The 24071-nt window shown below is 41.4% G+C and overlaps 1 protein-coding gene across 8 annotated transcripts in view; it reads left to right on the top strand.

Annotated features, from left to right (window-relative positions):
* Positions 1 to 24071, top strand: part of APBB2 (amyloid beta precursor protein binding family B member 2) — a 359825-nt gene that overhangs the window by 145382 nt on the left and 190372 nt on the right. For all 8 annotated transcript variants that reach the window (XM_040625039.1, XM_008701425.2, XM_040625040.1 and 5 more), the window contains one exon: positions 22023 to 22091. In XM_040625039.1, coding sequence (XP_040480973.1) covers positions 22073 to 22091 — 19 coding nt within the window. In that variant the 5' untranslated portion in view covers positions 22023 to 22072. The remainder of the gene's footprint in view (positions 1 to 22022; positions 22092 to 24071) is intronic.

Raw genomic sequence — 24071 nt, forward strand, 5'->3', positions numbered from 1 at the left:
TCCTTCCTTCCTTCCTTCCTTCCTTCCTTCCTTCCTTCCTTCCTTCCTTCTTCATTCCGAAACAAAAGCTTCCTTGCAAAGCTTAGAGGGCAGGGAATGAATATTTTCTAGACTTGGTTTTACTGAGGGGCAGCCGTGTGACTGCCAGCACAGAGCAGATAGCTCAGCTCTGGCTAGCCAGTTTCATGGGCCCCATGGTCTATGTGTCCCTTTCTTCTCCTTAGGTCATCAGAATCTTAGATGTTAAGACCATACCATGCTCTGATATCCTTCTAAGTCTTCAAGCTTAAACTGTCTTTACTGACTTTGAGTTCTGTCTTCAGTTATGGCCCAGGGATTTACTTCTCATGATTTTGACTTTTCTTTGTAGAAAAAGTTGTTCTATGTTATTCAGGTTTTCCAGATACTTGAAATAGGCAGAGTCCATCTTTGTCATCTTGACTCATATATGGACTGTCAGCATAGTATGATTACAGGATTTTAAGACCTTGGAATCACCGGATTGTAATCTCTAATTTCCAGAGAACCTTAAACATAACTGAGTGTGAAGTAAATATTAATTCAGTGAATGAGTGCTTTGCAAAGACACTTGCACCTGAGTAACCCCAGTTTGGGAGTGTGGTGAAGTACAGTCTCCTCCACGAACAGCAGACCACTTATAGAACACCACTCTCTGGGCATGTCTCAGCATTGGCAAGCTAGATTCTAGATTTTATGTGGCATGTGAACCAAAGCTCTGAAGTTGCTAATCGGAGGCCTATCTACTGCCTCTATTTTTAGATACTCATAAAATAGAGCTTGTTTTCATGTCTATTAAATAAGGTTATATCTTGATGTTAACAGTAATAAAGAAAGGTGATATTTCTGTCTCTCTGGAGAGAGAAATTAAGGTTCAGCAGTCCAAATGAAAATCCCTTCTTTGTAAATTTTTACTTTTTTTTTTTTTTGGTTTGTTTTAAAATTCCCTCTGCAGTCTGCTTCTTCTCTGGTGGAGAGTTGAAGTGTTATATCAAAACTCTTTTCATTATGGTAATGAAAACATCTTCTCTTCACGTGGATGCTCTGGGTCCAGGGTCTCCCTGCAGTAACAAAAGAGAAAGCAGAACCAAGAGGCCCTGTGTCCAGTGTTCAGTCACAGGAACGGACATCCTGGAAGGATGCCTGTTTGGTGTCTGCTTTTGCCGTAGAATGAGCCTTGAAGACGTGGCAGAACAGTCCTTGGAGGAAATGAAGCGTGGCTTCCCTTTTTATTTTCCATAGACTAGCCCCGGGGAACCTGTTTGCAGAGCGGTGAGCACCTGCCAACCTCATGCCCAGCAATTTGGGGATCACAACTATAGGGACTTCCGAACAGCCTGTGCCCCACATTTCATGACAAGAAGGTTTGGATGGCGGGATGAGTTAGCCTTCTGTGTATGTGGATAGGTTTTGACTCAGAGAGAGATGAGAAGAGATTGTTGTTCTCAGGAGAAGTGGCCACAGGACTTCCTGCCAAGGGAGTAATTGAGAAGACATGTTCCAGCCAAACTTTAGGAGCTTAAGAGCATCTTCTGGGAGCAGCCTCTGGAAAGGGAAAAAGAGAAATATGCAACTTTATGGGGCAGTTTTGAAAACAAAGCAGATAGAGTTATTTTTCCAGGTTTCCTGGACACTTGTTCATTTATGCAAACCTGAAATTGTTCTCAGGGGAAGTGAACTCTGATGACCTGAATGAAAGACACAAAAATCCTTGCAAGATGAAACCCATGGAATTCTGAAAGGAATGACTTGGCATATTTCAGAGTCACCAGATAGGTCAGTTTGTTGTTAGCCTCTGTACCTTCTAGAATTTTCTAGAGAGAGAAGGATAGAGAGAAACAGAAAAAAGCAAGCATGCACTATTGCATATTCTAGAGAGAATGCTTTGTTAAACCACATCTAGACTTTTAGGTCATTTTCTCCCTTTCAGTTTTATGGAAAATACATAAATCCTTGGAATTACATTTGTTTTCTCTTCAGAATTCTCCCTTAGGAGTATCCAATCACGGGAAGTGTTGATCCCCATCTCCCAGGGTACAAGAAAATTCCCCCAAATGGCTTAAGTTGCATATTGCTCATTTGGAACTTGATACCAATAAATCCAACATGACTTGGCTAACTCATGCATACCTGCTACCATTCTATCCTTGTGACTGGGGCTTACTTAGGGGAAAAGAGGATTTCCTGTTGTTTTTGAACGTCAGGAGATAGAAGCCTTTTGTTTTTGAAATCAGTGTTTCTTCCACTGAAGGGTCCAGTTTAAGCAAGGCTGCCCTTTTTTCTGGTTGAGGGACAGGGTGGAGTTGAGGCTGGAGGGGTGGTCAGGGCCAGTCAATAGACGGATCAATCCTGCATCTGCTCTACTTATAATGCTGTGCTGGTCCCTCTGGGGGATTGAGAAGACTTACATAGTGTCCTCAAAGAGTTTATGTTTTCAATGTAGACATGGCCAAAGGTGGCAATTATTAGAATCAAATCATGTGGCGTAGCAGCTTAGAGGAGGGGAAGGCCAGTAAAGATCTGTGTAATCAGTGAAGTTCAAGGACTAAAACCCGTTTTGTGAGCTTCCTCCTCCAGTAGGACAAGGGTCTGGGAATAGATGTGATTCAGATCACGGAGCTGGCAGAGCTACTATGGGATTGCAGGTGCACCTGAAGTGGTGGGGTGTCTTGGAGGGACGTATTGAAATGGGGTTGCATGGGAAGAATATATCCTAGTGGAAACAAGGAACGTGTTCATGATCATAAGCTATTTATGTTATTAACTATGTTCTTATTAATGACTAACACTTTCAAGCCAGATGCTGTTCTAAGCTCTTCCTGTGTATTCTTCCAGTCCTCCTAGCAACTGTCTGTGACATGAGTGCTACTGTTACCACTCAGTTACAGAGGAGGACACTGAGGCACAGAGGAGATAAGTAACTTCTTTCGGGCTCTATAGTAAGTGGTGTGGTTGGCATTTGAGCCCAGGCTGTCTGGCTGCAGGCTCTGTGCTCCCGACTGCTCTGCTGCCTGCTTCAGCAGCCGTGAGAGGAGTAGGAAGGGGTTACAAGCAAGAGACGCTGCTGGGAGAGAGGAGATTCCCAGCTCGGGGATTGCGGGGGGCAGGTCCTGGGGATACAGTGCCTATTTGGTGGCTACCTCAAGGCGTTAGTACCTACAGGGGAGTTGGAGATCGGCTGCACCAAGCCTGTCCCAGAAGCAGATAGCAGAAGGGTCTAGAGCCTTCCTGTGTGCCGGGCTCCGGGGATAGAGCAGTGAATAAAGTAGGTAAGGGGGCTGCTGCCCTGGAACTTCCATTCATTCTGGTGATGGAGACAGACAAGAGGAAGGCCACCCGAACAGAGAGGATCATTACATATTCGTGGTCCGTACTGTGGAGGAGTCAGTAGCATGATGGAGAGTGACTGGGCAGGGCCCCCATGTCGTCGGGTGGCATAGGGAGGATGCCCCTGACGAAGTGCTGTCTGATCTGTGACCTGAAGCATGGGAAGAGCCTGGCCCTGTGAAGAAGTGAGGAAAGCTCATTGCAGTCTGTGGTAATAGGGACAGTTGAAGGGATGGAAAGGAGGCCGGGATGTCCAGGGTGTACCGGGCATGGTAGGGCTTGGTGAGAGGTGGGGATGGATAAGGAGGCTAGGCTGAACAGACTTGGAGTCTTGGAAAGGGATTTGATAGTTTCCTAAGAACAGTGGGAAGCCATTGAATGTCAAGTAGGGAGGGCAACATGATTCCAGGGGAGATCCAGGGTGCTAAAGAGATGCGCCTGTTTGATCCGGCAGGCTCAGGGGAGGTGGATCAGGGAAGGGGGAGAACAGAGTGGGGGAAATACAGACAGGATGCTTCACCCCCATCTGTATCTCACGCGGCCTTCCTGCCTCATGAAAGGTGAAACTCACCTCACATAGAACCTTGTAGAATCCATTCAGGTTGTGATGAGGATTCATAGCACCAAGAACTTCACACCCACCTTTCCACCACCTGACTGTCAATTTTTATGTTTATATATAGAGAGAAAAACTAGAGCATACGACCCTAAAGGTTAACCAGTTTTTGCCTGGTTTTATAGGCATTGGAATTTGTAAAACATTACTCTATACGGAGTAGATGCCTTTGAGTTGGGGAAGCAAAAAACACTTTGGAAATACTGTAATTATCTTTTCTACTTATTGGACAACTTTCTTATTCTGAAGATGGAGACTCAAAATAGAGACAAATAATTGCCTGCCCAGTGCCTGCATCCTGCTCCGTTTTTGCTAACAGGCTCTGCGTTTGATTCAGAGTGGCCCAATGATCAGCCTCAGACATTGTGATGGTCCAAGCCCACCTGTCGGGCCTGACCGCTGACTTCCCAGGATTCTTTGCAGCTAATGTGGTCATGTGACCTGGTTCTGGTCGGGGGTGGGGGACCTGAGACTAAGTCCACTGGGGTGTGGGGGTGGGGTTTCCAGGAAAGCATTTAAGGTCCTGACAAAACCTGACAGGTGAGCCTGTCTGTGCCCTCACTTGCTTTCCCGTGCAGTATTCCGCCTTGAATACTGATACGCTGTCTGAGTGCACAGCAGCCCTCCTGTCACCGTGAGGTCACAAGCATGAAGGAAAAGCCAAGAGCATCCCCGAGATATCTGCTCTGACATTGTTCCCGTCTCACTGACACCGGCAGGCTTGAGCCTTCCAGTTTATTGAATCTCCTGTTAGTTAGGTTTTCTGATATGTCCTGTTTACTGAATCTCCTGTTAGTTAGGTTTTCTGATATGTACAGCTGAATGCAATGATAACTGAAACAAATGTGAAGATACAGATGTTATGAGCTTTTCCCCGTATGCTGTGATTGCCTCTAACTGTCCCCTGATGTTCAGTATGACCTTTAGCTGGTGTGAAAACCGTGTCTGAGAAGGACATTCTAACTTGTATTAAAAGTTGTTCACAGTTGAAAGCAATGAGTTGTGGACTCAGAAATGTAATTTTCAGAATAGATGAACTCGCGTGCACGAACCTGCTCTGGCAAGTACCGCGGAGCCAGGCTTCATGGCCGGGATCTTCCTTATGGCCTTTTTTATGGTAGTCTTAGTCAGTGCGCTGGTGAACGGTATTGTGTGTATTTATGGCTTCTTAGGAAGTACTGGGGGTAATAGCATAAATAGTCTGATTTCTTAAAAATGTGAAGCTCCAACAGGCTTTATTGGATTTCAGGGTAATGGTATTATTAAATTTTCTACTTCTTTTCAAACTTTTTATGACTAAGTTCCACCCTGGGGATTTCAAGAAATCTCAGGGCTAATTCTATGCTTTTATGGAAAACAATTTATCCTGGAATTCTGCATTGCTGAAAATAGAGGTAGGGGGGAAAATAACCCAAATTAGGGTTTTCTTTTTTTACTCTCTCGGACTTAGTGTATATACTCAGTGCATCGTTTTCCACGTGGAAGGTAGAAGTAGTGCTATGGGAGCTTCTGGGGGGCTCAGTCAGTTGAGCATCCGACTCTTGGTTTCTGCTCAGGTCATGATCTCGGGGTCATGCCATCGAGTCCCACATCGGGCTCCCCACTCAGTGGGGAGTCTGCTTGAGATTCTTTCCCTCTACCCTCCTCCACTCTCTCTCTCTGTCTCTCAAGTAATAAATAAATCTTAAAAAAATAATAAAGTGGTGCTATGGCATGTATTATGAGATCATTTAAGATATAAAATCAAAATTGTCTTCTAAGCTGTTAGAAAAAAAAGGAATTATAAGTCCCAGCACCATCAAATTATAAAGAGAGATTTTAGACATCATCTAGTAAAATTACACTTTTTTCATAACCTTGAAACTTAGATGTAAAACAATTTCAGTCATTCATTTATAAAACAAAAATATATGTGGTTAATCTAGGCATCCTCTTTTTTGTTAATGAAAGATTATTCTGAAGGAACGAGGAAACATTGTGTAACCCCTAGGGCCTTCAAAAGAAGGCCACAAAAGCCATTTATTCTGACTGAGTCCCAAGAGGACAAAGTTTCTTTGAGGTGAAGCAGAAAGATGGCTCTTGGGCAGGTAGGGGCAGGACCACAAAACCTTCTAGATGCATTAACACCTTCAGTGCTGTCCACTGGAATTCTTGATGGCAGTGTCTTGGCTGGGATCAGTGTTTGGGCTCATCCTTGGGACAGGGTACGGGTTCGACAGGCCCTGATGGGACATCCAGGCAGAGTGAATAGCAGAAGCAGATGAGTGGGAAACTTCGGCAGTTTCAGTAAAGAGTGTGGGGCCCAGTCCGGTGCACCCTTGGGGGTCAGCTGGTAGAGGAAGGGCTTATGTCCGTAGAAACTAGAGGCAAGTTGGGCCTACTTTGGGCTCATACATGGAGGGTCTTGAGAGCGTCTCGATGGAATGGGGCATTTTATTTGGTAGCCAGTGGGGAGCTCTTAGGAGAGTCACATTGATGATGATGGTAGCTGAGACTCACATCACACTGACTGTCCCACACTCACCTAATTCCTGCAACAAGCTTTCCCTCATTTTATAGTTGACGACACTGAGACACAGAGGTTAGGTGACTTACCAAAGACAGTCAGAGGAGGTGAGGGAGACAGAATTCCCACCCAAGTGCTCTGGCCCTAGAGTCCCACTTTTAATGGTCTGGGGTGTGGGCGTGGTGGCAAGAAGGGGGGCGGATTCCCTTGGGAAGACAAATCTGCAGAAGTGTGCAGGAGGCTGGAGTGAGGGCAGACGGGCGATCAGGAGGTGGACTGTGGGCCTCCGAGAGAGTCCGCAGAACCCCGGCTTAGGTGGTGCAGGGACAATGAAGGGAGGAGAATTCAGGTGCCCTTAGCTCCTGAGCAGGGATCTTCGGTGCCACATCCCCAAATGGACACAGGGGCTGGGGCGGGATGACGTCAGAGGTGGCCGGGATCTTGCTTGGATGTCTGCCTCACTGAACTAGGGAGGTTGAGAAGGAGACTTCGTGGGAGGGTGATGGTTTCTTTTTCCATGAGCCCTGTTTTCTCCCTGTGATCAACTAGGGCAGTGGTTCTTAACCTGGGAAACTGTCTTCAAGAAAGATCCACATAAGTGTGTCCAAAATATTTCTGAGTTTATGGACCCTCTCAAGCTCATCTGCCAATGTGAATTTGGGCCCACGGTGGGTCTAAACAGTTTTTTAAGTCTGTTTTAAGACAATTAATACGGCGGTATGTCCTTTTCCCAGCTTGAGAATAGTGGGTGAGAGCACAGGCGAGGCGATGGGTGTGGTTCTGGACTCGGGGCCACCTTTGTCCCAGCTTCCCTGGCAGCCACGCTGGCCTTCCGCTTTCCCGTCTGCCCTTATGTTCTGACGAGGAGGGCTGATGGGGGCCAGAGATAGAGGAGGACCTTGGTGTGTGTTTGCGAATGGGCATCCTGTGTTGAGAGGAACGCCCTGTTCCTGGTGGCGGCCTCGGCCTGGCCTGCGGGTCAGGGCTGAGCCCTTTTCTTCCCTCCTGCTGCCTTCCTGAGAAGAGCGTTCCTGGGAGGCCCGTCTTCTCTGAGGCCTCTAACTGGAGGCCCCAGCCGAAGGGCCGAGAAGGAAGAGCAGGTTGTTCCAAGATCAGTCGCTGACCCTCTTGTGGGAAAAAATCCTGAAGCGAATGAGAATACAGAGATTCTACTTTGGGTTTATGTTTCATTGTCATCTGCGGCCTGGGATGGTTTCCTCTTTCTCTCCGTCCTTCCTCTTTGCCTCCTTCCTTTCATCATTTCTTCACCCACCCTCCCTCCTTCCCTCCCTCCCTCCCTCCTTCCTTTTCTTCTTATCAGAGGAGTTGGGCATCATGCAGGGTCAGTAAGTGTGACTGCACCTATTTTTATCTTTGATGGTGGTTTTCCATCTTGATTTCTCCAGGAAAGGTAACGCCGGCACTCACAGACACACTGGTTGCTTGTGAGATTTATACAGCCGTCCTCTGCTGGGTAGGGCTTCGTGAGGAAGCTGGGGAACCAGCAGGCTGGGCCGTCCCCTTAAAAAACAAGGGAGAGAAAATATGCAGATGTGTATTTGAATTCTGGTTCAAGTCACTAGCAGAACGTCCGCACACGAGTTCTCGAATCGCTCCTCTGTAAAACGGGGTTGGTAGTATTTACTTCAAAGGGGTGTATGACTCACACATGAGACGGCATGTCCGAAAGACACTGAGCGCTTCTCTTATCTCCCTGTTCTCATCTAATTGAAAGTTTCTGGATTGTACCTTAGGACGATCCCAGATATCATAGAGGAAGAAGGGCGAATCTAAGTATTATCTGAAACTGCTCTAGGTATGTTTTTTCCATTTTTGCCTAGGAACCACGTGAATAAATATTTTTATGTTTGAGAGGAGAGAACTGAAGTTCAGAGAGACTGAAACAAAGTGGCTTTACCACCTGCTAGATGTGTGACCTCGGGCGGTTACTTGGTATCTTGCTGCCTCTTACTTCATCTGTACGATGAGGACAGTAATAGTTCCTGACTCACAGTGTGGTTCTAAGGCTTGAAATGGTTAATACCTATGAAGTCTTAAGACAATGTGTGGTAAGTAGTCAATGTGATGTAAATGTTAGAGATTATTATCGTTAAGAAAATTGCCCAGTGTCTCCAAGCCACTACATGGTGAAATCAGGATCGATTCATATGCATTATGTGTAGAAATGAGATTTAACTGTAATTTTTGAAACATAGACTGGATTTGGTTTTCATGAAGAGGGATGGGGGAAGTGGTATGAGAAGTATCAGGAAAAGTCCCAAGGAGAGAGGAGGAAGGATTTCAAGAATGCAGGGAGAAGAGGAGAGATCCAGACGTTATTAGACAGGTCTGAAGGGAAGTTCAGTGTTGCTTTTGTGATGTGATTGAAGAAAAACCATTTCCTAATTGCTGGCTTGGGACACTCAACTTCTCCTAGAACCAGTAGGTGAGGGACTGATAATCTCTGCAGATGGGATCTTTGGAAGCTCTGTTTCGCCAGTCCCATCCCTCTTTCTGCTTTCTGGGAGAGGCAGTAGAGTGAATACTAAACTGACGATTATGGAATCGTAGACCGGGTGTGGGGCTTGGGCTCTGCTGCCTATCAGCCATCTGACGTTTTGCAAGTTTCTTAACCTTGCTGTAGGTCTGTGTCTGTAAAATGAGAATAATGGTGCCTATTTCTTAGGGCTTGTCAGACCTGAGAGGCATTATGCACACCATTTATGTTTATTTAGCTCAGAGGAAACCCTCAACAATAGTTACTTAATGCTATCCAGGGCTTAATATTATTCCCTGGGCTTTGGTTGAAAATTCAGGCTCAGTAGTCATTATGTCAGATGAGGAAACATTTGGGGGCAGTGCCCTTTCTTAGATGAATCCCAGTCAAGACCATAAAAGATTCCTGGCTCCTATCACTGTCTCGATCAAAAATCTGGCATGGAATTTTGAGTTGCTTTTGTTGGCATATTTTCATCTGCTTCTCCTTTTCCTCAAGAAAGTGTCTTAGAGCTGAGGGAACAGACATGGACATAGTCTTCCTCTATTGGGCTCAGAATACCTGGACCCTCGTTTCCCTTCCCTCTGATTTTTGATTCACAATAATATTGCACGATGGGACTTTTCTATCTAGCAAAGAAAATTCTCTTATAATCTAACAGTCTTGCACTTGCAGTCTTTGATATAGAGATTTTTCTCATTACTTCATTTATTCTTACTACCAAGATAGGCTAGGGGAATGAATAATGGGTCTAAGAAAAATTAAAAGGGGACAAAGTGAAGTTGGTTCATTAGACTCATGGATCAAGAAGCCCAGTCTCCTCTGTCTGACTCCCTGTCCAGTGCTCTTTCAACAAGGCCATGTTACCCCTCGGCCTTCCTTTCTGCGTCTGTTAATAGGGTCTGCCAGGGTGTTCCATGCTATCTAGGAGGTTCTTGCCCTCGGAGTGGCTTCCCTTTCTGATGTAGCCCTCACCGAATGACCTGCATCAGCTTGGGGGGGAAACTTGAAATCCTTCCTCCAGAAACTCAGGCATTCTACTTCAGATGAAATCATTTTCCTTAGCCAATTTAACAAGATCCTTACTCTTTCGTTTCCCTTAATTATCTTGTTTAAAAAAAAAAAAAAGAAACTGGAGAAGACCATCTGTTTTATGAGGCAGTTCATCTCGTATGTTTTCTCTAATAGATAGATGAAGGCCCAGTGAAGCAAATTAAGGCTTCATCTCGTTCTTGTTTGGGATTGTTCTGTTTGGTGCTTTTGCGTCACTGCCGTCGGCATTTCTCGGTTGTATATTTGGGACGTCTTGGAGTGCAGATTTCATGAAAAGATGTTATCTTTGTTCCATGAATTGCAGGCCCTGTGAGCCATTTTCGATATAGTGCCAAACTATCACAACAAGGTTCTTTGCTTTTTTAATCCCTTCCTCTCAACCACGAGAAGTCCTATTAACATGTTTTCTGAGCTACAGAGTAAAATCTGTCAAATATAGCATGGAAGGCAGATGGGTGGTTGCTGTCTTCCTTTTCACAAACTCTGAGCCTAGTCTTCCTTAGTAAAACTCAGCCTTATCACCTCTTACCCCAGAGCTTCCTTTATGAATAGAAGACAGACGTAGTGAGGGTGGGGAATGGGGAGATGGGGGCTTCCTTCCTTCCTTCCTCCCTCCCTCCCCTTCCTTCCTCCCTCCCTTCCTTCCTTCCTTCCTTCCTTCCTTCCTTCCTTCCTTCCTTCCTTCCTTCCTTCCTGGAGATATATAGTATGTACATAGATAGTTTCATGTACAAACTTTCTTTCACATTGAAAATAACTCTTTGCTCTGAATATGAAAATACTTCATACTCATTATAAAAGGATTTACACAAATCAGGAGCATACAAAGAATTGGAAGACATTTTTCTAAATCCTGCCACCCAGAGCTTACTGCTGTTAACATTTTAGTAACATTTCTATACATTCCTTTATGGACTATTTATTGAACGTCTGCCCCATGCCAGACACTGGGAATATGCTGATGAGCGAAATAGATGGGGTTCCTGCTCTCACAAGAGCTTTCCAAATAAGGGAGAGAAAGGTAATAAAGAGACTATGTAAATCGTAGCTAAATTTTCTAATTCAGATATATACTGTTCTTTCACGTCTTGTATACTTTTGAAAATAATCTTTTACCTTTTTTTGAAATAGTAGATCATATTTTAATTTTTTAAGCACATGTTTTTGGCATGTTCTCATTGTCTGTAAGGATATCACTCTGTTCCATATTCTTTTCTCTTTTCACAGTAAGTTTATGGGATGTAACATGGTTAGTGTTCTGTACTTTTATAAAATTTCATGTAAGTACAGAACACTAACAAGATTACATCCCATACAGGGGCGCCTGGGTGGCACAGCGGTTAAGCGTCTGCCTTTGGCTCGGGGCGTGATCCCAGTGTTATGGGATTGAGCCCCACGTCAGGCTCCTCTGCTATGAGCCTGCTTCTTCCTCTCCCGCTCCCCCTGCTTGTGTTCCCTCTCTCGCTGGCTATCTCTATCTCTGTCAATAAATAAATAAAATCTTTAAAAAAAAAAAGATTACATCCCATACAAACATACTATTTAAAAAAAAAAAAAAGGAACAGAGTAATCTCTAGATAATAGAGATGAGCCTGGAACATCTCTAGATAATAGCTATCAAAGATTAGGGCCATGTCAGAAGGGCTCAGGAGCCAACCTGAGGACACTTCTAGTGCCCCAAAATGGGACAGTATGAGATTCAAAAATAGGAGTTGCAAATATGTTTAAATCTATGACATCTGATTATATGAAAAAAACTGGTTACCACCTGGGGTTAATGGAACACCAGTTCGTTATCTTGAAAGTAGGCAGGAAAGAATCAAATATTTATCCTGCCTCTCTTATATGAACTGACCACCGGGGAACCACGTAGTAGACGATGGGAGGCATCGCCTAAAATTTTTCCACTTAATAAATGAAAATGAAATGGCAGAATCCAAGTACCATCACTTTGCAATCCCTGTTGATTTAATGGATCCAGAGAGTGAGTGACAATGGCTGCGAACATTAGGAACCAGTGAAAACCAGATATTATGTGCTTCCTGATAAAATTTTTAGGAAAATAGAAAAGAATTAACTCTATTGACTAATGTACAGTGAGGTAATGAAGTCATAAAGAAAATCAAGGAAGTGATTGCTGTAAGTTCAAGATAAGTTTGTTTACTTTTGGAAGAAAGGAAGTTCATGGAGGGCCTTCTGGGGTGGCTAGAAAAGTCTGTTTCTGGATCCGGGTGCTGGTTATAAGAGTGTTTTCTTTATAATAACTAATAAGTTGCTTGTTTTGTGTAATTTTCTAAATCTGTGTTTTATATTACTACAGATTTTTTAAAAAAATTTTTATGAAACAATGACACTCTACATGCTACCTTTATTTTAACTTTTCATTATGATCATTTTCAGACGTAGGGAAAAGTGGAATGTACTGTGTATGTAATGCAGTGTACTCATCGCACTGTTCTATAGCTTGTTTGTTCAATAATACTTAGTAGAGATGCCTGTGTAACTAAATGTGGAACATCGTCACTTTTAAATAATGCATAATATTCCATTGTATAGATGTGATGCTTTAATCAGTTTCCTGTTAATGAGAATTTAACTCGTTTCTGATTTTGTTCCTAGTAGAAATAATGCTGCTTAATATGTCCTTATGACACAGTCCTAAACTTTGCCATCATGGGCTGTTCTAATGTGCAGAGTGTAAGTGGTTGTGTGTTTTGAACGAACGATGGGAGAAACCAGAGATGCAGCCTATACTGATCATGACATCCCTGTGTAACCTAGGGAGAGCATTAGTCCAGGGAAGAACTTGATTCCCCGCAGTGGGATCTTCACATGGCATCCTGCCTCCCCTGGATCGAGATTCAGGTTTAATCCCAGCGGTTCTCCTATTATCTCATTTTGGTCCTGGTGGGTATAATTAGTGTCTCATTTACCTATTGCCATGATAATGTTGCATAAGAACCACCTGAGAATTCAGTAGCTTTGGCGATAGCCATTAGTATCTACAGGATGGCCGAGGGATACTTACAGTCTCTGCTGCGTTCTTTCATGTGCTTCTGGTCAGCCGCAGGTACAGTGTGCAGCCCTTTGCAGTAGTCTCCCATGTGCTTGAGGTCAGCTGGCTGAGGCCCGTCTGAGATGGCCTTGGCCAAGAGGATTCAGCTACCCAAGTCTCCAGCATCCTTCCAAGAGGCCAGCCCACGTGTGTCCTCGTACTGCGTGAGGCAGTAGCACAGATCATGATCTTTTTCAGGGGGCTGGGAATGGGCCATGCTTTTCCATCTTCTGTGTCATCCCATTGGCTAACCTCTAAATGACCAAAGCAAGCCCCACAGCTACACGTCAGAGGCAGTGGGAAGGGACGACAACGTTATGGAGCAGAGGGCGAAGATACAGAGACGTGTTGATTGAGGCCATTAGTGCAGTCCGCCCTTCAAAGCCATCGACAACGTATTTTAAACTGACTTCTTAGAAGCATTAAACATTGCGATTATTTCTAAACTGCAGCCATCCTGCTTTTGAAGTATGAAAAATGGGGATCAAATATATTTGTGGGAGAATCATCAAGCTTTTGCTTCATTTAAAAAAATTCTTGTTAAGGGTTATAAAGGCAATTCATAAATGGAAAAGTCTACCTTTATTCTGTCTTAAAAATATTTCTTTTTCAGTTTCGGTATTTTCCCCTGGGATACATGTCAGGAAATAGAATTTTCCCTGTCTGTGCATATTTTCCTTTGTTTGATAATGTTCTTGGAATTGGTTTTAAAATCTGGCTCTGAGAACACTGAATCAAGTAAGATCAAGAGCTAGAATCACAAATCAACATCCTTATTGCATAAGATACGGATATTAGAGATAGGATTAGTCCCTGTACCTTTACTGCTGGAACTTTCTTCTCTCTATTTTAAGTTATATAAGTGGCAAATTTAGGCTTTTCCAGAACAGTGGTTCTCAACAGCAGATATGTAGCACCCTGGTTTGTGGATGGCAAGAAATGGTTACTAGTAATTATATCTCAAGATTTTTTTTTAAAAAATCAGGTTTATTCCTATAGAGTGCAATATTATATGCCACACCTCTACTTTCTTCTCTGTGCAAAAACAAGATACCGAAATAAAATTTACATATGTGTATACTTATTAAATGCTCTTCATTATGTATGCATCATAAAATTTTAAGCACTTTAGTTGTTTAACGGAAACTGTGTATTGTACCAAGTAGGCAATTTAAAGGACTTTTCACCGTAAGTTTGACTATTGTGGAGTCATATGCAGCTGCTCCAAGTTAGAGATCTGAAAATACAGATTAAATTCTTTAGGGGAAAATATTTAAAACCTTAAAGGATGACTGAATCAGTAGAATTTGAAGATAGGCTGCATCCTAGAGTGTGATGTCTACTTTAAAAGTACTAATCAGCTAATACAACCCTGTAGATTTTCAAAAGGGTAAGGCGACAGTTTTTTGACAGCCCTTCCTATGCTTGGCAGGTTATAATAATGATTTCAGGAATGGCAGAAAGAAAGTTCCCATTGTAATTGTAGTTCTTTGTTCCATTCTTGGACTTAGTTTATTATTTGTGAATCCTTTCAGAGTGCAGGACAGGGCGGGGAGAAAAGAAGGGAGATGTGTGCCACCGAAGTTACCGAGTACTTGTGATGGGTGTGCAAAGATCTCCAGGACACCTCACTTTCCTTCAGAAAGCTTACAACCTCCTTGAGAAAACAGGTCATATGTGTTGGAAAAAATAGTATCTGCCAGGCAGTTAGCAAAGCAAGCAAGCAAGCAACCTGTTGTATCTCGTTTGATCCTCTGGTCACGGTCAGATGGTTGGTAATCATGAGTTGCAGTTGAATTAGATGTTAAGTGTTGGTTCAGGATCAGACAGGACCTCAGTGTTGAATGAATTAGGAAGCGGAGAGAGAACTCTGGGCTGATGTTATAACTTTCAAAGCAGGGGACTTGGAAATGTCTAGAGCACTGCTGTGGGAGTGTGGGAGGGGGCCCACTACTTGCCATTCTGGGTGGAGACCAGAGATGATAGATGTCTTGCAATACCCAGGACAACCCTATATAACAAAGAATGTCTTCTTCTGCAAAGCTTATAAACACCCTACCACATATTCATGTAGGCAAACAGCATGTTTCTCATCATCTGAGCTTCCAAGTTCTAAACATAAAGTATTTTTATGGCTTTAATATACACTATATCTTCCAGAAGTAGAAACTCCTTCTAATTGTAAGATAACTTGTATTTAACATTTTTTTTTGAAATTTCTTAGCGTTCAGGATTTTGAAATTTGCCATTCTTGACAACAGTGCAAATCATAATTTCTGGGTTGACAACACAACACGTGCCTCTGTGACTTTGCATTCATAGTCATTGCCCTCACAGCGAATCTACCCATAGAGGCAGACGTCTGATGACTGTTCGTTATGACTGCTAGTATGGCTGCGTCTGAGAATTTGCTTATTGAAATGTATCTCTCCTTTTATTTCTCCTTTTCTGGAATTCATGTGTATAGATAGGTTGTTTATCTATGAATTTCACTCAAGATAGTAAAGGGATGTTATAAAATACTTGTTATAGCCAGGGAGTGCTATTTTTCTGATAGGATTACACTGGGTTAAATTTTTTGGGAAAGCAACTATTTGAATGTAATGAAGGATTTAAGTAAATGAGAGGTTAGAGTCAATTGGGTATTAGATTGTCAGTGGCTGAAAGAACTTTATTCTGGAGGTTTGGAGATAAGAGTGTGAACACAGCAGTGTTTATCTGGTATTACGGAACTAGGATACAACTGGGAGGAGGTGTCAGGAGGAGTTAGGCTGAGGCTGGGCCAGAAGTTCTGGAACTGTGTGAAGGTTGCATAACTAAAGGTCTAAAGAGGGAGTGGACAGAACAGAGAGTGAGGTAAACTGAGAAGAATTGGTCAAACTTTTTGGGGAATATTCAAGAAAGACAGGTAAAGTGAAATTCCTTGATTTTAATTTATTTCTTTGGTCCCTCTTTGGCTCCTCTTTGGCATCATTTAAAATTGCATAGAAAGTTCTCATCACAAGAACAAAAGTTTTATAACTATGTATGTTGACAGATGTTAACTGGACTTACTGTGGTGATCATTTTGCAATAATACAAATCTTTTAATTCATAACATTGTACAACTGAAACTAAATAATTTTATGTGAATTATACCTCAATGAAAAATAATAAAGTAAAAATAAGTGAGGCAGCTCTTTCTTCAAGGAACTTACCCTCTGTTAGGAAAAAAGATAAAAATAAAAACTTAATGTTATGTGTTAAGTGTAATAATAGAAATATGTAAAAGTTTAGTGTGGGATAATAGTGAATAAAATAACTAGGTAGGGGCACCTGGATGGCTCAGTTAGTTAATAAGCGTCTGCCTTGGGCTCAGGTCAGGATCCCAGGATCCTGGGCCCCGCCTCCTTGGGCTCCCTGCTTGGTGGGGAGTCTGCTTCTTCCTCCCCTGCTGCCCCTTCCCCCGGTCATGCACGCACACACACACACACTCTCTCTCTCTCTCTCTCTCTTTCTCTTTCCAGTAAGTAAATAAAATCTTTTAAAAAATAATTAGGTAGTTCAAAGAAGATCTTATCAAGGACACAGTACTTGAGCTGTATCTAAATGGGTGAACACATGTGAGTTTTCATCCATTTCTTGGAAAGAGAAGAATGAGGCACAACTTTACCTTACTCGGGTGTAGTTTCTCAACCTTACAGTCAAAGGATCAGGCAGTGAGAGCAGGAGAAGATGGCAGTTTTGTGCAGGGTTTTTGAGAGCTGGCTGTGACCCTGCGCCACAGGTGATGGCCGTGTAGGGCAGTGCCCTCTCTGCACACAGCTTTCCCGGCCCCCAGACCAGGGGGTGGTCACGTGCTTCTGCCGCTCCTGGAGGCTGCATTATCCCTTGTGGTTTTCCTGCCAACCTTTTTTTTTTTTCAATAGTCCCTTAATTAAACCCACCTCAAATTATTCAGTTTGATTGTGTCATCTGTTCCTATTCAAAACCTTATGGGTACAGCGTGTAATTACACACTGAAAAAAAAACAACACAATAAAAATAAGAGGAAAAAGTCTTTATTCTAAATTACAAATACAGTATCACAAAAAGAATAATCAGCACACGTAGGGCACGATTATAGTGAGATATTCTTGGTCAGGGATACCATATTGACAAAAATAAAGCCATTGAGGTTAGATGGTTATAATAGAAAAAATTAAATTGATAATATATAAAATTTTGAATTTACATATTTATATCCGATGGGGGGAAAAACACAAAGGATCTTATACTGAACCAAATACAAGTGGGCATTTAATTTATTCACTTATTCATTTGTGTAGGAGTGCTTACGTGATTTCTGCTTGGGGACGACGCTCTTCTGTGGTCCTGTTGGACGTTTAATGAGCTTTAATGGCATTATCACAAGGCATATAAGCAGTATGGATTTTCATTAATGGGACACATGAAAATGCTGCTGGAAGGAAACTATTGTTACTAGATTGTTTCACTTACACAGTTTTTATGGTTTGTTTTAAAATCAGCTGTTAGGTCATGATCTCAGGGTTCTGAGATCAAGCCCCCCATGGGCTCCGTGCTCAGTACAGAGTCTGCTTGAGATTCTCTTCCTCTCCTGCATGCTCTCGTGCGCTTGCACTCTCTCTCTCAAATAAATAAATAAATGATATCTTTATTAAAAAATAAAATAAAATCACAGCTATATTCTCAGGGCACCTGGTTGGCTCAGTTGATTAAGCATCTGACTCCTGATTTTGGCTCAGGTCATGATCTCAGGGTTGTGAGATCGAGCCCCGGTTGGGCTCCATGCTCAGTGGGGAGTCTGCTGGAGATTTCTCTCTCTGCCCCTCCTGCCACTTGCACTCTCTTTCTCTCAAAAATAAATTAATAAAAAATAAACTTAAAAAAATAAAATCACAGCTGTATTCTTAACGTGGAGCTTGTAGTGGCCTATGTGAGTCTCTGGTGTCTTTGAACTCAGTGTGTGATTTCACGGAATCAGATACCTGTTCTGAATGCTGGCAGACCGTCCCGAGCTTTACATCTGAGGGAGCGGCTCTGCCTGTCTTTGCTTTTATGGAAAAGGTAAATAATATTTTGATGAGGGTAAAGTTTCAGACTCTGTCTGCACTCCCTAGATCAGCGCTTCTCCCAACAGAAAAGTAGTATGAGCCATAAATATAATTTGAAGTTTTCTAGTAACCACATTACCGAAAAAAAAGGGTGAAATTAATTTTAACAGTATGTTTTACTTAACTCAATATATCCAAAATATCATCATTTCAACATGCAATCAATATTTTAAAATTATTAATGAGATATTTTACTTTTTTTCATGCAAAGTCTTCGAAATCGGTGTGGTTTGCAGTTCTAAGCACTCAACATGGGTGCAGAATTTTCATTAGAAATACTTGATCTCGATTTAGATTTCATAAAATGTGTAGTTGAAAAAATTGATTTTACCTATCCATGAAGTTCCCCCAAAGAGTCAGGTATCAGTTTATAAATTTAGATTTTTTTCCTATAAATTTAGATTTAAATTAATTACAATGAAATAAAGTGAGAAATTCCGTTCCTTAGTTGCACTAGTCACCTTTCAAGTGTTAGTAGCTCCAGTTGTGCCTAGTGGCTACCATATTGGACCGCCATGGCTACAGAGTCTTCTTTTTTTTTTTTTCCTTTAAAATTTATTGATTTATTTGGGGCAGAGAACATGGGTGCATGGGGGGGAGGGGCAGAGGGAGAGGGAGAGAGGGAATCTCAGGCAGATTCCCTGCAATGTGGAGAGCCCAACTCGGGGCTTGATACCAGAACCCTGAGAGCACTACCTAGGCCAAAATCAAGAGTCCATCACTTAACTGACTGAGCCACCCAGGCACCCCAGCTACAGATTATTCTTAAAACCATGCTTGAGTGCTTTTGTATGTCTCAGGTTACTTTTTATGCAGAATTAGCCCATGCCACAAGGTCCTTAGAAACTTTTTACCAGATTAGATTCCTCAAGGAGGTAAATGCCTAGGGAAAAATAGCTCTGCGTGTTTGTGCTTTATTCCTGGGGCCAGGGAGTGCCTTGCACATAGTAGGTATTTAATAAATGTTTACCTAGCTAAATGCTGTTTTGTACTCAAATTGCAACTTAAATTGCACTTTCTCCAGGAAGTAAGTGTATTCTGACTCTCCAGTCTGTCCCATGTTGCTTCATTCCATTTTTTCAGAGAAGTGAGTTCTTTTCCTCCAGGTCATATACCCTTACACACTGATATGAATAATTTTGTGATTAATGTCCAACTCCCTGACTAGTCTGTCTATAAGTTCCATGAGAAGGGGGGATGTGTTTTTGTTCACTGAAATATCGCCTGTTCCTAGCATCACGCATGGCACGTATGGAATAAGTATTGGTCCTAGAATAATAGCACAGAACCATTTAAAATAGGAAATGATTAGCAGAATGTCAGTTCTTAACTTCATAGAAGGTGGCGTTTCTTTCATGTTGGGGAGAAGGAATTTTTTTTAAAGATTAGATGCACTGAAAAATTAGATTCGTAGTGTTTGTTCAAACCTTTTTACTCCTGTAAGTATGCCTCTTCTTAGCTTTCTCTCTGTTTATTAATATTCATTGTCTCGAAATAGCTATCACGTCACGTCTATCTCTGCTTATAACTTAAGGTACACTGAAGACAAAAACTTAAAAAAACAAAAAAGAAAACTGAATTGTAAAGTACTTTTCAGGAGCTGAGAAAGGTATAGGGCAAAAGCAAAGGTGCATAAAGGAAGCATCTTTTGCTGTTTCAGGACAATTTAAAATAAACCCACCCTTTTAATTATAGCAGAGTAATGAGCCTTACCCACCATATGTGGAAATATAATTAAAAATGTATTGTGGGTCAGTAGACCAAGTTGTCAGGTCATTATCTGAATCATAAAGTTGGGAGTAATGCCCATTAAAGGTTACTAGTTTGGAAAGGTTAGAATAGAATTTAGTCTCCACAAATATAAAGTTATGCAGCTTGAATAATGCTTTAGAAAACTGCCAACATTTGACTTAAAAAAAAAAAACTTCTCACATAAACATACAGAAATGTGCACGTGAGGGTCCAGCTTGGTGAATTTCCATATCTAGATCAAGAAACAGTGCATTTACCATCATAATGTCCCCGAGTCTACGCTCTTGCTGCTCCCCCTTTCCTGGCCTCCAGTGTAAACCACTATCCTGACATAGATAAGGTTTTCCTGTTTTTGTACTTCATATAAATGGAATCATGCAGTATCTGCATTTGAATTATTATAATAGATTATCATTCTAATTGACATTCCTGATAGCAGCTCGTTGAAAATATGGTCTGTTTTCAGTTTCCTTATTGTGTATCTAATTGGGTAAACTGGCAATTTACCACTGTGTCTGGTTCTTTATTATTCCTTCAAGAGATTCCCTGTGCAGACGTATGTGTATACGTGTGTGCACGCACTTACGTGCATGTACATGTGTATGCGCTTTTCAAAATCTTGCTCAAATTCGATTTGGCCCTGCTGTGCATGTTGTTCACCTCTTAGTGATATGTCTTAAAGCCCTTTTCATATCAGCTCATGTAGCTCCACTCTGTTTTTCCTAATAGCTCACAGTACTCCATTGTATGGATGTATCAGAATTTAATGAGCCAGCTGTCCACCGAAGAACAGTTCGTTACTGATCTTTTGCTTTTAGAACAAGAGTCCACATACGTTTATCTGTAAAATAAATTCTCAGAAATGGAATTCCTGGGATGCCTGCGTGGCTCAGATGGTGAAACGTCTGCCTTCAGCTCAGGTCATGATCCCAGGATCCTGGGATTGAGTCCTGCGTCAGGCTCACTGCTCAGCGGGGAGCCTGCTTCTCTCTCTGCCTGCCATTCCCCCTGCTTGTTCTCTCTCTCTCTCTCTGTCTGTCTCTCTCGCACGCTTTCTGACAAATAAATAAATAAAATCTTAAAAAAAAGAAAAAGAAATGGAATTGCCGAGCAGTGGGTCCGTGCATTTTAAATTTGCTCAGATATTTCTTTTTTTTAATAATAATTTTTTTTATTATATTATGTTAGTCACCATACAGTACATCCCTGGTTTTTGATGTAAAGTTCGATGTTTCATTAGTTGCGTATAACACCCAGTGCCCAGATATTTCTAAATGGCCCTTCAAAAAGTTGTGCCAACTTTTACTCCCATTAGCAAGTTTTGAAAATTGCTATTTCCAGTGTTGTTGCTTGAGGTCATGTGCTATCAAGTTTGTTAATCTTTGCAGTGATAGAGGAAAACAGTGAGTCATTGTTATTCAAATTTGCATTTTCTTTAGTTTTGAATGAGGTTAGCTATTTATATGTTTCTTGGACATTTGTGTTTCTCTTGGGACTCATCCTGTACTTTGCTCATTTTCCAATAGGCTTGCTCATATTTTTCTTAATAACTTCAAGGAAATTCTGAATGACTTCAAGGAGCTCTTTCTATATAAATGAAATTAACTCCTTTATGTCATTGCAGTGTTAAATTTTTTTTCAGCTTGTTTTTTTCTCTCTACGGTGTTTATAGTCATTTTGTATTCCCAAACATAATGTTTACATTTTTATCTGGTGAAATGCACCAGTTTTTTCGTTACTGCCTTCTGAATTGTGTGTTTTTAATGAGAAAAAGCATTGAAAAGTTGAGACACATAGATAAATAGACAGACAGACAGTAGGATAGATAGATAGATAACTGCGGCCCGGCATGGAAAAAAAATCTCAAGAAATGTTTGTGGGAAATGTGGTTAAGCAGAAATTCAAATTTCAGTCAAATGTGTTGTGACCAACTATAAATAAACAAAAATTTGGATATTATCTGCCAAAAATTGTTTTTTAACATTTTTGACAGCTTTTGGAAGATTGTTGATGCTATGCTTTTTTTTTTCCTTTTATGCTTTGTTATTTGGGGTTTTAATCTCTCCAATGATCCCTCTTTTCAGATTTCAAATTATAACCTAGTTCCTGCACCACTGCTGGCGTCCACTGACCCATGTCCGAAGTACTTCCAGGTCAGACATATTTTCTCATGTTTCAATGCAGAGAAGCAGATGAATATTAAAACTTGAACAAATAGAGATGATGGATGATTGTATTGATGTTAAACATGGTGTGCTAAAATGACATGTGTTTGTTTTTTCTTGTTCACTAATGTAGTAGAAAAGTAGATGGTTAAATAGAAGAATCAGTTGGACTTACCTGTATTCGTGTAATAATTGCATGACTCTAGTAATAGCATAATGTAAAAATATTTTTGTTGATTATAACAGGAAACTAAAGATATGTCAAATTTTGCCATCTAGCATTGCATATGGTAGCCTGTAAACACTTACGTATGAACAATGAGGTGTTCGTGGTCAGCCATTTTTGGGTTTGTCTAGAGTAGAACTCCCCAATTCAGTATTCTCCCTGATCAAGTGTTGATTACATTCAGGCCTTAAGAAAACCACCTTAATTTTATTGTATATCCCTTTCTTTGTGTCATGACGGATGCTAATCCATACATGATGTGGTGTGGGATTTATTTCTTTGCCTCACAGTAATATAATAAGGAAGAAGTTATTGCAGTAATATTTTGAATTAAACATAGGATAGGACTGCAAGTGAAAAATGAATCTGGTGGGGGCGCCTGGGTAACGCAGTCGACTGTTAGGCGTCTGCCTTCGGCTCAGGGCCTGATCCCGGCGTTCGGGGATCGAGTCCCACATCGGGCTCCTCCGCTGGGAGCCTGCTTCTTCCTCTCCCACTCCCCCTGCTTATGTTCCCTCTCTCGCTGGCTGTCTATCTCTGTCAAATATATAAATTAAAAAAAAAAAATCTTTAAAATAAAAAAAAAAATGAATCTGGTGGTATCCATATTTGTTAGGATACAAACCACTCAGCAAATTCTGAGTTTTTTAGTAAGTAGTTTTGAACCATGGGCAAATAGGTATTAAAATCTCTCAGTTCTGTAATTAAACTCCTGAAGTACGTCCAAGCTGTTTTCTCCTTTATATAATACTGCATGTTCCATTTCAACAGAAAACTAAATAAAACAATAAATACTAAGCTCAGTAGAGATACGTGAATGACAGGTAATATCCTTTTTATACAAAACAGCTGAAAACAGTGTGACAAGCCTAAATTCACGCAGGAAAATTAGGAACTTAGGGCTGATTCTTAGAGACCATCTGATCACACTGTGATAATTTAGGGGCAGGGAGTAGATTTTCTTTGTAAATACATATTTGAACAGTCATATTAATTTTGGTAAATCAAGGCAAATACATGTGTTCTTTTAAAAAACACAGTTTAAATTGTTGAGAATGATTTCTTCTAGGAATTCTTTAGCGTTTAAAATTTTTTATTACATGGCAAGATAGGCTCTGTATGGAAACTAAGAATAAAGCTGGGCAAGTATATAAAGTGTGTTTTCCTCTAAATGGAAGTGAACTAATCATTAACTTCTAGGAATTTCTTACTGTCACTTATATTTTATTATGCTAATGTATTCCTTCTTCTGAATGGTTCTCAAGTGTCTTATTCTCTGGTAGTTATATTAAGAGAGAATGACACTGTTATCTAGCAGGGTTTTTTAATGACAGCTACTACTATCGTATATTGGTATAGGATGCGACACATTTTACACAGAAAGCAGTATTATCTCAGTGGAGTGTATATTCCAATCATTTTTTACTTGAAAATTTAGGTGGCAGCTAGTGCAGGAGAGTCTGGACCAATAACTGAGATAAAGTAGCCTGCTGTCCCATTTTCCGACTCCTGGGAGCTGTGACTACAGGCAGCCTTTTAAAAAACAAACATACCCCAGAACATACATCATTATCCGCCTAGAAGATTCCTCTTGAATCTTCAAGATTCAACTCAGGAGTCCCTTCCAAGCCAGTCTCAGCCTGTCACATAGTCTGGTAGTTACCCTATTTCAAGGATTCTGCCATTGTGTTATATTCCCTGTTGGAACTGACCTGAGGCCCAGCCTGTCAGTTACTTAGGAA

The sequence above is a fragment of the Ursus maritimus genome, unplaced genomic scaffold, assembly GCF_017311325.1.
Source record: "Ursus maritimus isolate PB19 unplaced genomic scaffold, ASM1731132v1 scaffold_8, whole genome shotgun sequence".
Taxonomy (NCBI): domain Eukaryota; kingdom Metazoa; phylum Chordata; class Mammalia; order Carnivora; family Ursidae; genus Ursus; species Ursus maritimus.